Genomic DNA, 16,922 nt, shown 5'->3' with positions numbered 1-16,922 from the left:
TGAGCTTTGTTCCCTCAAGGGTTAAACATGAAGTCCCCAGGCACTGGTGTTGTTCTTGGTGTGACTGCAGCTAAGAGCTCCCCACAGGTTCTTTACTGCCACCTCATGACAATTCTATTAGGTAGGAGCTATTGTCATTTCTACTGTGCGGACAGGGAAGCTGGTTCCATGACACTGAATCATGCCCAAGGGGCCCTGAAGCCAGGGCAGGACAACCTAGAGCCCAGGCAGGCCGGAGCCATCCTGCAGAGGGGTCACTTAGATGAACACCTCCCCCCTGTTCCCTGTCCCGCGCCCCCCCACCTTCCCAAGCCTGGCTGAATGCAGGCTCTCAGCTGCCCTTCTAAGCTCTTTGGGCTTAGAAGCGCTACTTGTTTTGGAAGACCCTTGAAAATCTGCAAGGAAGGCTCTAATGGTGATGTTTCAGACACAGGGTCCCACTCTTTCCTGTCCCGAAACTCTTCTCTCAACGAGAACTCCTGCTAACGTGGGAGAACAACCTAGCTCGCAGTCTTGGGGAGCAGTAAGCAAGCTCTGTTCTCCTTGGGCCCAGATAAATGGTCTCCCAGACAGAGCATTGAGGAAGAACAGAGGTGGCTGCAGCAGCCATCAAGGCCTGCGAGTGGCCAGTTGGTTGGGAGAGGTGTCTGGGGTGGGGATGGATAAAAAGAACCCTTCCTTTCTTGGGCACGACTATGTGCAGATGTGGGTGTGGTGTCCTGACTTGTCTGGCTTGGTTCTCTTGGGGTTTCCATAGCAACACTAGGACCGAGACATCACCCGGAGGGTAGACACCAGAGAGCCTTTCTCCCTCAGTCTTTCTCCTGTTTAACTTTGGGTATTTCTTTTATTGCTATGTCTTCAGTTCACTTGTCTCTTTTGCAGTCTAATCTGCCGACCACATCCAGTATATTTTTCACCTCTAGAAATTTAATTTGCATATTTTTGGTCTTCCATGCCTCCTAACATGCTGTTTTTTTCCTCTAGTCCTTGCCTACTAATCTGTTTCAATGTCCTTGTTTACTAATGCAATGATTGTGTTATTTCTGGTCATTTTCAACTGGCTGGTGTTCCCCTCAGTATGAGTTTTATTTTCGTGCTTCTTTGCACCTCTGTGATTTCTTATTAGAGGCCAGATACTGTGAACTGTACTTCACTGGGTGTTATATTTTGTATTCTTACAAATGTTCTTAAGCTTTTTTCTGGAACACAGTTACTTGCAAACCGTTGTGTTCTACTTGAGCCTTGCTTTTAAGGTTTGTAAGTTGGGACCAGAGCTAGGTTTACTGTGCGGCTAATTTTTCCACTCTTAAGTCCAGAGTCCTCCCACTGCTCTTCAAATGCCACATGAGTTACAAGGTTTTCCACTACGGCTGTTGAAGGCAGGCATTATTTTCAGCTCTCAACACCGTTTCCTCTAATCCTTTTGGGTAGGTCTTCCCTGGCCAGGAGTAATTTCCTCACAAGCACGCACTCTTTCGCCCACAAGTATTTGATGGGTTGATGGGTCCTTCTGCAGACCTCAGTGCTCTTGCTGTGCAGCTCCCTCCTAAGCAATTCTCCCGTGTGAACTCTAGCCACCTTGACTGCCCTTGACTCTCAACTCAGGGAGACCCCCCGGGTCTGACAGGAGGATCCTTCCTGGAGCCTTGCACTTTTTCCAGATAATAAGTGGGGATAGTTTTGTTTCCCATCTGCAAGGGGTCATTGTCCTTTGTTGCCTGAAGTCAATGTCTTAATAGTTCTTAGATATGTAAGGAGGGTAACCTAGCAAGACAAAATCTTCCCTACTCAAGCCAGATATCATACACAGAATGTGGCCCCATCCTCATCTGAAGTCACAGGTTGGGCACTTTCACTGCCATCCTGCCCACCAAGGCTTCCTCCCTGTCCCACAGTACCTCTGGGCTACTCCCCCTCAGCCCAGGCAGAGTGGAGGCCTGAAGCAGCCTGAGGAGGGAACCTGGATTTCCCCACTTGATAGCAACAAGGCAGTGCTCCCCTCCCAGCCCTGTGCAGCCAAGAGGACACCTGCTACAGGAGATTTAAATAACACCCCGAATTTCATAATTTTCTGAACATGTCCAGGATATAGCCAAAACCACGTGTCATATCAAGAAAAAGAAATTTTCAACTGGAGTGAGAAAAGACAATCAAATGATGCCAACACTGAGATGACACAGATGCTGAAATTATACAATAAAGATTTTAAAGCAGCCACCATAAAAATATTTCAGAAATCACCCTAGCTGGTGTGGCTCAGTGAATAGAGCATCAGCCTTCGGACTAAAGGGTCCCAGGTTCAATTCCGGTCAAGGGCATATGCCTGGGTTGCAGGCTTGATCCCACGTGGGGCATACAGGAGGCAGCCGAGCAATGATTTTCTCTCATCATTGATATTTCTATCTCTCTCTCCCTTTCCCTTCCTCTCTGAAATCAATAAAAATATATTTAAAAATATGTACTTCAGACTTTATAAACATGCTTGAAACAAAAAAAAAATACCTCATCAAAGAAATATAAGACTAAAAAAACAAAGAAGCAAAAGGAAATTTTAGAACTGGAATACCTAACAGCCAAAATAAAAATTTTAAACGGATGAGCACAAAAGCAAAATGAAGAGGAATCAATGATTCTGAAGATATAACAACAGTAATTATCCAATTTGAACAACAGAGAGTAAGCAGACTATAAAAAAATGAACAAAGCCTCAGGAATGTGTGGGACACCATCAAAAGATCTAACATTTGTGCCAAGAATATCCCTCACAGAGTATATGAGTGCAATTTTAAAAACATTCAAAGATGCCCTAGTCAGTTTGGCTCAGCGGATAGAGCATCAGCCTGCAGACTAAAGGGTCCCAGGTTCGATTCCAGTCAAGGGCACATGCCTGGGTTGTGGGCTCAACCCCCAGTAGGGGGCGTGCAGGAGGCAGCCAATCAATGATTCTCATCATTGATGTTTCTATCTCTCTTTCCCTCTCCCTTCCTTTCTGAAATCAATTAAGTTTTTTTTTAAAGAAAAAATATCCAAAGAAATAAGAAAATAATATATCCCACAAAATGGGAGAAAACTTTTGCAAGTTATGTAACTAATAGAGAGCTCTTATGTAGAATCTATCAAAAACTATTACACTTGCTCTGGCCAGAGAGTTTCTGTTGATTGAGCAACTTCCCAGGCACCAAGAGATCGCTGGTCTGATTCCCGTTTGGGGCACATGCCTGGGCTGCAGGTTCCATCTCTAGTAGGGGGAGTGCAGGAGGCAGCCAATTGATGGTTTTCTCTCATTGATGCTTCTCTCTCCTTCTCTCTCTAAAATCAATAAAAACATTTTTAAAAAAGAACCACTATATTCGATAAAAGCACAAATAACTCCATTTTTAAAATGGACAAAGGACCTGATTACACTTTTCTTCAAGGAACATAAAAATGGCCAATAAGCACATGAAAAGATGCTCAATATCATTAGCCATGAGGGATGCAAATCAAAACCACAACATACCACTTCACAGCCACTAGAACAGCTATCACCAAGACAAAACATATGTTGATGAGGATGTGAGGAAAACCTCACACATGGGTGGTGGGAATGTAAAATGATGCAGCCACTGGGGAAAACAGTCTGGCAGTTGACTTTGGTTCCTGACAGAGTTCCTAAATCATTTGTAATTTCCTGGGTGACAGGAGTGTCTTTTGTTGAGGTACTCTGGGTGGGCACCTGGATGAAGGCTGGTTACCAGAAAGACCATGTCATGATTAGAAGCTTTGAGCTCTGGCTGGGTAGCTCAGTTGGTTAGAGCATCATCCCGATAGGCCAACGTTGTGGGTTCGATCCTGGTCAGGGCACATACAAGAACGACCAATGAAAGCATAAAAAAGTAAAACAGCCCTAACCGGTTTGGCTCAGTGGATAGAGCGTCAATCTGCGGACTCAAGGGTCCCAGGTTCCAGTCCGGTCAAGGGCATGTACCTTGGTTGTGGGCACATCCCCAATAGGGAGTGTGCAGGAGGCAGCTGACCGATGTTTCTCTCTCATCGAAGTTTCTAACTCTCTATCCCTCTCCCTTCCTCTCTGTAAAAAAATAAATAAAAATAAATAAAAAAAATAAAAATCAATAAAATATATTAAAAAAAAAAGTAAAACAACAAATTGATGTTTCTCTCTAAAAACAAAAAGCAGCTTCGAATTTCCTAGCACCCCAAGCCCCCATCTTCCAGAGGGGAGAGGGGCTAGAAATAGGGTTAATGATTGATCATGCATGCCTATGTGAGAAAGCCTCCAAATGTATGGGGTCTGGAGAGCTTCCTTCCAGTTGGTGAACTTGGGGAGGTGTGGGGAGAGTGGTGCTTCAAGTGGGCACGGAAGCTCCACACCCTTCCCTCATGCCTCTCCCTGAGCACATCTTCCCTCTGGATGCTCATCTGTATCTCATCACTTCCTTTTATAACCAAGTGGTAAAGGTAAGTAAACTGTTCCCCAAGTTCTGTGATGGTTCTAGCAAGTCAATGGATCCCAGTGAGGACATTCGTGGGACCTTTTGACTTACAGCCGGGCAGTTGGAAGCACAGGTGACAGCCCACCTTAGTTTTGACATCTGAAATGGAGGGAGGGCAGTCTTGTGCGACTGAGCCCTTAATCTGTGCGACTGAGCCCTTAACTGCTGTCTCCAGGCAGAGCGTCAGCATTAATTGTAGGACACCCTCCTGGTGTTGCAGAGAATTGCTTGCTGGGGGAGAAATCTGCCTCCACCTGGTATCACAAGTGTGTATATCGTAGTAGTGATGGTAAAGGAGAAACACAGAATTGTTTTTTTCCTACTCAAGATGATTAAAGGACTCTTGGAATACCAGGAAGAAAGAGTAAAACTATGGGTAAATGAGATAGGGTTTTTTCTTCCCCCTTGAGCTTTCTCTATTATGTTTGCTGCTGGAAGCAGAAAGACTAGCACTAATGTGGTTTTCAATATCTGTAGAGGAAATTTTAAAAGCATTAGAAATGGGGAAGGTGAAGAGATTTAAAGGGAGGTAAGGTCTATGTGCCACTTGGCTGATAAAAAGGCCACATCTGCCGAAACCGGTTTGGCTCAGTGGATGGAGCGTCGGCCTGCGGACTGGGAGGTCCCGGGTTCGATTCCGGTCAAGGGCATGTACCTGGGTTGCGGGCACGTCCCCGGTGGGGGATGTGCAGGAGGTGGCTGATCGATGTTTCTCTCTCATCGATGTTTCTGACTCTCTCTCTCTCTCTCTCCCTTCCTCTCTGTAAAAAATCAATAAAATATATTAAAAAAAAAAAAAAAAGGCCACATCAGTAGACTGGTGATAAGCAATGTATGCATAATGCAATACCTAGGACAACCACTGACATATCCATTCAAAGAGGCTTAATAAAAATAAAATTTCTAGAGTCAAAAAGAACAAGGCTTGCCTACTTTCCTCCACTTCCCAGTTGTGTGACTACAGTCAAGTAACTAACTACCACTTAATTACACGTTATTTCTGATTGGGTCAGACTATCTGCCTAATTCACTTATGGTTATAGTTTACATGAATTTTAAAACTAGAAGCCCGATGCACGAAGATTCATGCAAGAAAAGGCCTTCCTTTCCCTGGCTGCCGGCATGCGGAGGGCTCGCTCTGGCAGCCTGTGCAGCGGCGGCAGAGGCAGGGAGGACTGGAGATGTTGGGTACGCTAGTGCGGTTCACTTTCCTATTGTGAAAGTGGGATGCAACTGGCCCCCTTCCTCATCCCCTTCCTCCTCCACCCTCAGCCTCCTGCCTGCCCGCCCTCCCTCCACGCCCATTGCCCCTCCCCTCTTGATTTGACGAGATAGGGAGGAGGGAGAGCTGATAATTTGGGTTACTGTGTAGGTGGCCTCTTTCATCTATTCAAAATAAAGCTGAGCCGCCTGCCACTGCCACCACAGCTGCCACCATCGCCCCTTGGCTGGCCCGGGGCTCCCGGGGCACGCTAATTGTGCACTGAGTGAGCTCCCGCGCATGTCTGTGCCCAATGGACTGCTCCAACACTAGGGTTTTGTTTACCAGAGCAGCGGGGCAGGGGTAGGGTATAGAGCGACGGCAGACACTGGGAGGGTTGCCTCTGAGGCAGAGGGCTGGGCCACAGGGAGGCTGCAAGGTCAGTTGACAGGTATGGAGCACAGCAGGGAGGCCCTGAGGAGGCATGCTGCCCAGAGCCCCGGAGCAGCCAGGGGGCAGGGCAACCACCAACTTTTGGGGGGGGGATTATTTTGCATATCCCCTCCTGATTGGCTGGGGTGTCACAAAGTGATGGTCAATTTACATATTTCTCTTTTATTAGATAAGACTAGAGGCCCGGTGCACAAAAATTTGTGCACTCGGGGGGGAAAGGGGGGGTCCCTCAGACCGGCCTGTGCCCTCTCGCAGTCTGGGACCCCTCAGGAGATAACGACCTGCTGGCTTAGGCCTGCTCCTGGGTGGCAGAGGGCAGGCCCAATCCCTAGGTGAAGCCCCTGGTCGGGCTCAGAGCAGGGCTGATTGGGGAGTTGGGGTGCCACCCCCTCTCATGCACAGAGCAGGGCGGATCAGGAGGTTGTGATGCCACCCCCTCTCATGCACAGAGCAGGGCGGATCAGGAGGTTGTGATGCCACCCTCAGTCATGCTCAGGATAGGGTTGATTGGGGGGTTGGGGCACCGCCCCGTCACACTCAAGGCAGGGTCCATGGGGAGGTTGCGGTGCCACCCCGTCACGCACAGAGCAGGGCCCATCAGGGGGTTGGGGAGCTCCCCCGTGTCATGCACAGAGTAGGGACAATCAGGGGGTTGAGGAGCTCCCCCATCACTCACAGAGTAGGGCCGATAGGGGAGTTGGGGCACCACCCCGTCACACACAGAGCAGGGCCCGTGGCGGGGGGGGTGGGGGGGGGTGTTTGGGACACTGCCCTCTATCACCCACAGAGCAGGGCTGATCAGGGGGTTGGGGCGCCTTCCCCTGTCACGAACAGAGCAGGGCGGATAGGGAGGTTGTGGCCCCGCCCCCTGTCACACATAAAGCCGCAGGGCGATCAGGGGGTTTGGGCGCTGCCCCGTCATGCTGATCCCGGTGCCGGGAGGCCTCGCGGCTCCGCTGAACCCGGTGCTGGGAGGCATATTACCCTTTTACTATATAGGATAGAGGCCTGGTGCACAAGTGGGGGCCGGCTGGTTTGCCCTGAAGGGTGTCCTGGATCAGGGTGGGGGTCCCGCTTGGGTGCCTGGCCAGCCTGGGTGAGGGGCTGATGGCTCTTTGCAGCTGGTCACACCCCCTTCAGGGTGGGGGTCCCCAATGGGGTGTCTGGCCAGTCTGGGTGAGGGGCTGAGGGCTGTTTTCAGGCTGGCGGGTGACGGAAGCTCCCCACCGCTCCTTTTTTTCCTTTTTTTTTTTTTATGCTGGGCCAGCTTTAGCTCTGAGGCTTGGCTCCAGCTCTGAGGCCTGAGCTGCTGAAAGCAGATATCTGATTTGTTTGGGTTCTATAATCGAAACACTGTTTCAACTCCAGCTCTGAGATCCCGGCTGGCTGAAAACAGGTTTCTGGGGTTTTGTTTAGCTTCTATATTTGTAACAATGTTTCAAACTGCAAGCTTAGAGGCCAGCAGCGGCAGGCAGGAATGTTGGTTTCCTCCGTCACTGAAGCAAGCAAGCCTCATGTTCGCTTCAAGCTGCCTGGCTGCCAGCCGCCATCTTGGCTGGCAGTTAATTTGCATATCGCCCTGATTAGCCAATGGGAAGGGTAGCGGAGGTACAGCAAATTACATGATTCTCTTTATTAGACAGGATAGTCTTGAACAAGGATATTATGCAAAGTTCCTTTTTTTAAAATTAAATCTTTATAGTTCAGATTATTACAGTTGTTCCTCTTTCCCCCCACCCCATAGCTCCCCTCCACCCGGTTCCCACCCCACCCTCTGCCCCCACCCCACTGTCCTCACCCATAGGTGTACGATTTTTGTCCAGTCTCTTCCCGCACCCTCCACAACACTCCCCGCACCCAAAGAATAGTCAGTCCACTCCCTTTCTATGCCCCTGATTCTATTATATTCTATCACAGTGACTAATACATACCACATGCTCAATAAGTTAAAACTATAATTATTTATTATTTGTAAATAAAGAACTTGAGGTTGGTCTTTCCCCTTAAAAAAAAAGAAACGAAACAAAACAAAAAAAGCCATGATGTTCCAAGGTGTACGAGCTGAGTCTCCTCCAGGTGCTGACCTGAACAACGGGTGGATGAGGCCAAGGGGAACTCAGGTGGCAGCTCTCTTTAAACCCGACCACACAGAGCGCTTCATTCCCTGGGCAATCTTCACATCCTCCCAGTCCAGTTTGGTGTCTGGAACCTCATCTTCCGGCTCTGGATCCTTTCTCACGGCTCCCTGGGGCGAGGCGACCACGATGGGCAGAGGGCCGCACTCCTCCCGGAACTCCACAACATGGAGGCTCTTTTTATCAGCCAGCTGTTGGTGGGTTTCCTGGGGAAGACCAAATGGAGAAGAGCAGTTAGGTCTGTGAGGCACATCTGTAATTCAAAGAGCAGGAACTGCCTTCAGCCAGAGGGAAGTGGGCAGTGACAACACTGTACCACTTAGGATTTAAATACCCTTTCATATGATTTTGGGGTGACCTGTTATAGGTGGAATAATCCCAGCCACACCTTCCTACCCACAATGCGGACAGAGGTAAGGCATTGTCCTGCCAAACCCTGCCAATCATGTGCCGGGATGTGCCCAAAATCAATCTGAATATCATCAAGACCCACTCTAGCTCCCAATTCACAGGACACAAAGGGAAAGAAAATGTGGAGGACCCACATGCAGATATGTAGTCAGCACCAGACTGGGAAACCACAGTAGGAACAGCCTGGTTTTTTTCTACTAACCAAATGCAAGAAAAAAGAAGGGAACCTACACATTAAAAATGACTTAAAAGACACAGCAAGAGAGAAACCAAGATGGCGACATAGGTAAACACCGGAGTTTGCTGCCTCGAACAACCACTTCAAAAATACAACTAAAAGACGGAACGGACATCATCCAGAACCACAGGAAGGCTGGCTGAGTGGAAGTTCTACAACTAGGAGGAAAGAGAAAAACATACCGAGACTCAGAGGAGGTGCAGTGCTGAAGTAAAATACTAAGGTGCGGAGTGCATGCGGAGCGGGCTGGTGGCTGAGGGCGCGGTTGTCGTTTTCAATCGGGAGGGAGTCTCAGGCTCTGAGCTCCAGTTCCGGGCGAGTCTCTAGGGACCCAGACTCATACAGGAGAAGCGGGACTGTCTGGCATCGCTCAGAACCCTAGGGCAACTTTCTCTCCATGGGGCTCGCAGCGATTACTGGGACACTGAGAAGCAGAGCCTCTGAGGGCAAGACTGAGAGCAGCCATAATTGCTAACCCCGCCCTGTTGATCCCGTGGGACCCGCCCTGCCCAAGCCCTGCAGGGAGACTTTTGCTGGATAGCCTCAGGCAAAGGCTAGATTAGTACCTCCCTAGAGATCCGGGAGCCAGGAAGCCCAGAGGTCAGAGTGGGACCACCCAGTTTGCAGCTCCGTGGAACCATAAAAGACACACTCAGGGGGCAGACTCAGTGAGCACCAAAGCCCCATCGAAGCAAGTCTAGCCCCAGAGAGGTGTCTCCAGCACAGAAGTTCTCCCACTGCAGACACTGCTGATTCTCACAGCCAATTGGCCTGGAGGTCAATTCCTCACAGTGATAACTACAACAATCAAGGCTTAACTACAACAAGACTGTGCACAAAGCCCACAAAGGGGTGCACCAAGAGTGTCTACCTCAGGTAATTGGGACACTTAGCACAGAAAGGCACTCTATCGACACAGCAAAGCATAAAAAATGCTGAGACAAAGAAACAGGACACAAACAACAGAATTGGAGGAAAGCAAACTGCTGGATATAGAGTTCAAAACCACACTTTTAAGGTCTTTAAAGAACTGTCTAGAAGCCGCCGATAAATTTAATAAGGCCCTCGAAAAGACAGGTGAGACCGCTGATAAATGTAGTGAGATCCTCAAGAAATCTTATGAGACCCTCAATGTTGTGATAAAGAACCAACTAGAAATTAAGCATACACTGACTGAAATAAAGAATATTATACAGACTCCCAACAGCAGACCAGAGGGTCGCAAGAATCAAGTCAAAGATTTGAAATACGAAGAAGCAAAAAACACCCAACCAGAAAAACAAAATGAAAAAATCCAAAAATACGAAAATAGTGTAAGGAGCCTCTGGGACAGCTTCAAGCGTACCAACATCAGAATTATAGGGGTGCCAGAAGAAGAGAGAGAGCAAGATATTGAAGACCTATCTGAAGAAATAATGACAGAAAACTTCCCCTACCTGGTGAAAGAAATAGACTTACAAGTCCAGGAAGCGCAGAGAACCCCAAACAAAAGGAATCCAAAGAGGACCACACCAAGACACATCATAATTATAATGCCAAGAGCAAAAGACAAAGAGAATCCTAAAAGCAGCAAGAGAAAATCAGTTACCTACAAGGGAGTACCCATACGACTGTCAGCTGACTTCTCAACAGAAACTTTGCAGGCCAGAAGGGAGTGGCAAGAAATATTCAAAGTGATGAATACCAAGAACCTACAACCAAGACTACTTTATCCAGCAAAGCTATCATTCAGAAGTGAAGGTCAGATAAAGAGCTTCACAGATAAGAAAAAGCTAAAGGAGTTCATCACCACCAAACCAGTATTATATGAAATGCTGAAAGGTATCCTTTAAGAAGAGGAAGAAGAAAGAGGTAAAGATACAAATTATGAACAACAAATATACATCTATCAACAAGTGAATCTAAAAATCAAGTGAATAAATAATCTGATGAACAAACATTAAAAAAAAAAAAAAGACACAGCAAAAGCTTACAATGTATTGACCCATCTGCAACCTGATTCAAACAAATTGCTTAAAAAATTATTTTTAAATGGACATTTTTTTTTTAATATATTTTTATTGATTTCAGAAAGGAAAGGAGAGGGAAAGGTGGGAACATCAATGATGAGAGAGAATCGTTGATTGGCTGCCTCCTGCATGCCCCCTACTGGGGATTGAGCTCACAACCCAGGCATGTGCCCTTTACCAGAATCGAACCTGGGACCCTTCAGTCCTCAGGCTACCACTCTGAGCCAAACTGGGTAGGGCTAAATGGACATTTCTATGAGCTCTGATGAGATGTGTGATAATACTAAATTCCCATTAATTCTTTAGGTAATAAAGTAAGTAGTATTGTGGGTACTTTCAAATCCTCATCTTTCAGATACATATTTATGGATAAAATAAAATGATGTGGAGGTTACTGCTGGCACGGATGAGAGTGCCAGGGGACTCAAGACAGAAGGTAGCCATCAAAGTCTGGAAACAGGCAAATAACATCAGTGGATGGTTTACAGATGGTTTCTTAAAATATCCGATACGTTCAATCTCATGTTTCCAGGTTCTGTCTACCTTGTAGTATTCTAATACTATATATGTTTGAAATTAGAAAAGAGATGAGCTGTTTCATAAAAACAAACTAATTTAAATCAGTGTCTGATAATCAATAGCACATTACTTAAATTGGTGGCACCTTTTCTCGTGAGTAGCACATTCAATAATGCAACTTTTTAATAGTTGGTGGTATCTGGGATAGTTACATTAGAAGACTCAAAGTACTAATGTAAAACAAAAACATCATATAAGTGAACAAATATACTTGATCATAAATATGAGCTATTTAAAACCAATCTTGCCCTAGCTGGTTTGGCTCAGTGGACAGAGCGTCAGCCTGCAAACTGCAGGGTCCTGGGACCGATTCCAGTCGAGGGCACATGCCTGGGTTGTGGGCTCGAACCCCAGTAGGAGGTGTGCAGGAGGCAGCCAATCAATGATTCTCTCTCATTATTGATGTTTCTATCTCACTCTTCCTCTCCCTTCCTCTCTGAAATAAATAAAATATACTTAAAAAATAAACAGTCTTAGTCACATCAAATAATTAAACCTCTAACAATAAGTTTAAATTCAGAAGTACTTTCAAAGGATGTTTTGGACAGCACACACATACACACACACACAGCTGTTCAAAAAAGATGTTTTCTCTTTTTTATTTAAATTCTTGTTTAATGTATTACATGAGTCTCCTTTTTCCCCCCATTGACCTCTTCCCGGCCACTCCCACCCCCCAGCACATGCCATCACCCCCCTACTGTCTGTGTCCATTGGTTATGCTCATATGCATGCATACAAGTCCTTTGGTTGATCTCTTACCCCCTCAAGGCTGGACAGTCTGTTTGATGCGTCTATGTCTCTGGTTCTATTTTTGTTCATCAGTTTATGTTGTTCATTATATTCCACAAATGAGTGAGATCACGTGACACTTACCTTTCTCTGACTGGCTTATTTCACTTAGCATAATGCTCTCCAGTTCCATCCATGCTGTTGCAAATGGTAAGAATTCCTTTTTTTTTTATAGCAGCATAGTATTCCATTGTGTAGATGTACCCAGTTTACCCAGTTTTTTAATCCACTCATCTGCTGATGGGCACTTAGGCTGTTTCCAAATCTTAGCTATTGTAAATTGTGCTGCTATGAACATAGGGGTGCATATATCCTTTCTGATTGGGGTTTCTGATTTCTTGGGCTATATTCCTAGAAGTGGGATTACTGGGTCAAATGGAAATTCTATTTTTAATTTTTTGAGGAAACTCCATACTGTTTTCCACAGTGGCTGCACCAGTCTGCACTCTCACCAGCAGTGCATGAGGGTTTCTTTTTCTCCACATCCTCGCCAGCACTCGTCGTTTGTGGATTTGGTGATGACAGCCATTCTGACAGGTGGGAGATGGCACCTCATTGTTGTTTGGATTTGCATCCCTCAGATGATTAATGACTTTGAGCATGTTTTCATGTCTTTTGGCCTTCTGTATGTCCTCTTTTGAAAAGTGTCTATTTAGGTCCTTTGCCCATTTTTTGATTGGATTGTGTATCTTCCTTTTGTTAAGCTGTACGATTTCCCTGTAACTTTTTGAGATTAGACCCTTATCAGAGATAACACTGGCAAATATGTCCTCCCACACAGTGGGTTTTCTTGTTGTTTTGTTGATGGTTTCTTTTGCTGTGCAGAAGCTTTTTATTTTGATGTAGTCCCATTTGTTTTTTTTCTCATTAGTTTCCATTGCCCTAGGAACTGTATCGGTAAAGATATTGCCACGACATATGTCTGCTATTTTGTTGCCTACAGATTCTTCTAAGATTTTTATGGTTTCCTGTCTTACATTTAAATCCTTTATCCATTTTGAGTCTATTTTTGTGTATGGTGTAAGTTGGTGGTCTAGTTCATTTTTTTTGCATGTATCTGTGCAATTTTCCCAAAACCATCTATACTAATAGCTAATATGCTAATGGTCGTAGTTTCATTTTTTTTGGATGTATCTGTGCAATTTTCCCAACACCATCTATACTAATAGCTAATATGCTAATGGTCGATACGCCGTGACAGTAACGATCAGGTCATTAGCATATAAGCTGGGGTGTTGCTCCGGAGACGGGGCGGAAGCGGGGAGGAGGCCGGAGGAGGCGGGACCATCCCGTGCCTGGGAGGGCAGGGGTGAGAGGGCATAGTGCCGCCCTCACCAGTCCTTTGCCACCCACTGCTCGCACTCTGAGTGCCCACAGCCCACCTGCCAGGGGAAGGAGCACAGCGCAGCAGGCAGGAGGCTTCCATGCTCTCCTCCGGTGCCATGATGGGGCAGAGCCGCCGCGCTGCCCCGGAGATGGGCAGAAGCAAGGAGGTGCCCAGAGAAGACAGGACCAGCCCTATGCGACTCGAGGGAGTGAGGGCGGGTCTTGAAGCGGCCAGAGAAGGCCAGAGGGTTTGGGAGCTGGGCCAGGCACACTGGAGCTCTGCATGGAGAGGTTCAGGGTTAAGATAGGGCGGCGCCCCTAGTTTATTGAAGAGACTGTCTTGACTCCATTGTATGCTCGTGCCTCCTTTTTCAAATATTATTTGAGCACAATGGCTTGGGTCAATTTCTGAGTTCCCTGTTCTGTTCCGTTGGTCTATATGTCTGTTCTTGTGCCAGTACCAGGTGGTTTTGAGAACAGTGGCTTTGTAGTACAGCTTGATATCTGGTATTGTGATTCATCTACCTTTGCTCTTCTTTCTCAAGATTGCTGCAGCTATTCGGGGTCTTTTTTTATTCCAGATAAATTTTTGGAGTTTGTTCTAGGTCTTTGAAATATGCCGTTAGTATTTTAACGGGGATTGCATTGAATCTATAGATTGCTTTGGGTAGTATGGACATTTTAATGATGTTGATTCTACCAATCCATGAACACGGTATCTTCTTCTATTTATTTATGTCTTCTTCTATCTCTTTTTTCAGCATTCTGTAATTTTCTGAGTATAAGTCCTTTACCTCCTTGGTTAAGTTTATTCCTAGGTATATTCCTTTTAAACAAAGCTCTTTCTTTTCATTAATTTTCCTATTTTGAACAGAGAGAGCTACAATGATTCCACAGATCACTTTGTTCAAAAACAGCCATCAAACTCTCTGTAAGGAAGCCTGTCAAAATCCTCAACAAACGGAGGCCACAGAAAGGAGTCTCTTGAACCCAGCTGTCTTTTCTCTCATGCAGCTCTGCTAAGATCTACCCCTCCTTTCGAGGGATAGTCAGCACTGGCCCAGGGCTCCCAACTGTGTGGTGACAGCCTGGCCTATTCGGGCTCATGGCTCCTCAGAGGTCAGGCAGCTGCCTGAACAACCTGTGCCGGGACCATGGACACTGCTTCCCCTAAAGACAGCTCTCATGAGTGGAGCAGGGGCTGAGAGGCTCACACCGGTTCCAATGGAAAGGTCTAAATTAGGAAATGGACTTTCTCTTTTTATTTTAATTCTATATTGTTGGAGATTTAGAACAAGCATGTATTCTTTTCATAATAAAACAGAGTCTAATTACTAACTTTTAAAAATACTTACTTTTGAAAGTTCAAAACACCCATGAAGTATTTTTGAAAGGTTCGTCGTCGTGAACTAACTCTTCAGTTGATGAACTACCTGATTAGTCAGCATAAAACCCATGTTTCAGGTGGCCCCAGGACATGGTAGTCTCAACGCACACAACTGAAATGCAAACCAGAACTTCCGTTTCAGACCCAAGGCACGGTTACCTGGCAAGAGAGCCCATGGAAGAGGCCCCGGGTGAGGTTGAGCATGTTCATGGACCCCGAGACCTTGGCATACATGTCTTTGATGCCAATGAGACGGCAGATGGTGATGATGGCCCGGTGGCAGCGAAGACCGTAGCCTAGGAAAGGGGAGAATCAGAGTCAGTGCCCTGCTGCTTTCACACAGCTCCAGGCTCTGGGATTAGAAGACTCTGGTTCACAGTCCAGCTCATCACTTCCCAGCTGGGTGACCCTTGAAAAGTTACTTAACTTCCCTGATGATCCTTATTTAAATGTTATTTGAACTAAAGAAATAAATATCTTGAGCACATGGGCAGAAAAACGGGGTTGTTATGAAGATGAACTGAGCTGCCTGGCAGTTCCTCACATCCTGCTAAGAACTAACCATCGAGGGATACATCTGTTGTCACCCCTCGACTGCTTGGCTGCACTGAGCAGAAATGTCCACTTTCTTCTCCTGGAAAGACTCTCTGGCTTTGTAACACTCTCCTCTGATGTTCTCCTGGCCTGTCCTTCTCACCTCCTCACAGACCTGACCTCCAGCCACGTGCCCTATTAATGTCTACTTACAATACCTGCTCCAGGAAGAGCTTTAAAAACAAACCAAACATATCTCTTCTCCTTTAAAGCCCTTACTTCCCATTATTCTCTGAATTGAAATAAAATACTCCACCCCATCCCCAAAGCCCTCTATGACCTGACATCTCGCTGACCTCATGCAGACTCCACCCTCCTGGTGCTGGCATTGTCACCTGGGGGATTTTGCACTTGGCATTTCCCTGCCTGTTCTCCACACGGCTACTTCTCACCTTAAATGTCTCACTTAAATACCTCGTCCTCAGGGGTCAATCTTTAACCACAAGATTGAAGGTATCACCCTTCCTTCCCAAGGCCAGGATCTCCCTAAACTGGCATCCTGACTGCTGCTTCAGGCCCTCAGCAGAAACTGTCAATCCGATGTTGCCCTCAGGTAGAATGTGGGCTCCATGAGAGCCGGATATGGTTCACTGCTGTGTTCTCAGAGCCTAGACCAGTACCTAGCAAATGCAGGTGGGAGTGAGTGACAGAAAAGAGCTCCAAGTTTAGATGCTAGCATTCCGATTAGCCAGACGTGAAATGCAGAAACCTCCCATTCACTTTAAGGCACAGCATTTTTCTTCATGACTCAATATATGTGTGTAAAAACTATATTCTTACCTAGAACTGTCCTTGCTATTTGAAAGAGAAAATTAATTGTGGACTAGCTATGCCAGATCATTTGAGAACTGAGGGCTTTAGAATGTGGCTAAAGACAGGCTAACAATGCAATGGTTTATTCTTCTATGTGGAGTTATATACACATAGAATATATGCCCATGTGTGAAGGTGTATAGATGCACACACACCTGGAGAGGTACACATGCAAGAAAGTGCAAGACAGATGTTTAGAGGGGCCTCAGAGGCTCACTGGATGACCTGGTCATGATGGGGAGCACTCAAGGGAAGGTGTGTATGCTGCACAGCAACTGGACCACACAAGATGCTCCACCAATGAATGGTAGCCACTATTTTGCAGAACCTATCAACAATGTTAAGTGAGGGCTAACTGTATGTACTTTGATTGTGAAAACTTCAAATGTAAAAAAACATTTGTTTAATACAAGCTAAATTCATGTGTGTGTGGTACAGGAAATGCTTTGTAGTGCTGTGTGAGGAAGCAGATACTGTCCTGCAGCCAA

The 16,922-nt window shown here is 46.3% G+C and overlaps 1 protein-coding gene across 2 annotated transcripts in view; it reads right to left on the bottom strand.

Moving 5' to 3' along the window:
• Window positions 1-8,092: 8,092 nt before the first annotated feature.
• Window positions 8,093-16,922, bottom strand: part of MRPS5 (mitochondrial ribosomal protein S5) — a 28,419-nt gene continuing 19,589 nt past the window's right edge. For both annotated transcript variants that reach the window (XM_036318514.1, XM_036318515.1), the window contains exons 11-12: window positions 15,187-15,323; window positions 8,093-8,491 (exon numbers count right to left, since the gene is read on the bottom strand). In XM_036318514.1, coding sequence (XP_036174407.1) covers window positions 8,267-8,491; window positions 15,187-15,323 — 362 coding nt within the window. In that variant the 3' untranslated portion in view covers window positions 8,093-8,266. The remainder of the gene's footprint in view (window positions 8,492-15,186; window positions 15,324-16,922) is intronic.

This window comes from Myotis myotis, unplaced genomic scaffold, assembly GCF_014108235.1.
Source record: "Myotis myotis isolate mMyoMyo1 unplaced genomic scaffold, mMyoMyo1.p scaffold_m19_p_71, whole genome shotgun sequence".
In the NCBI taxonomy this organism is placed as follows: Eukaryota; Metazoa; Chordata; class Mammalia; order Chiroptera; family Vespertilionidae; genus Myotis; species Myotis myotis.
This window is presented reverse-complemented; position numbering and strand designations above follow the sequence as displayed.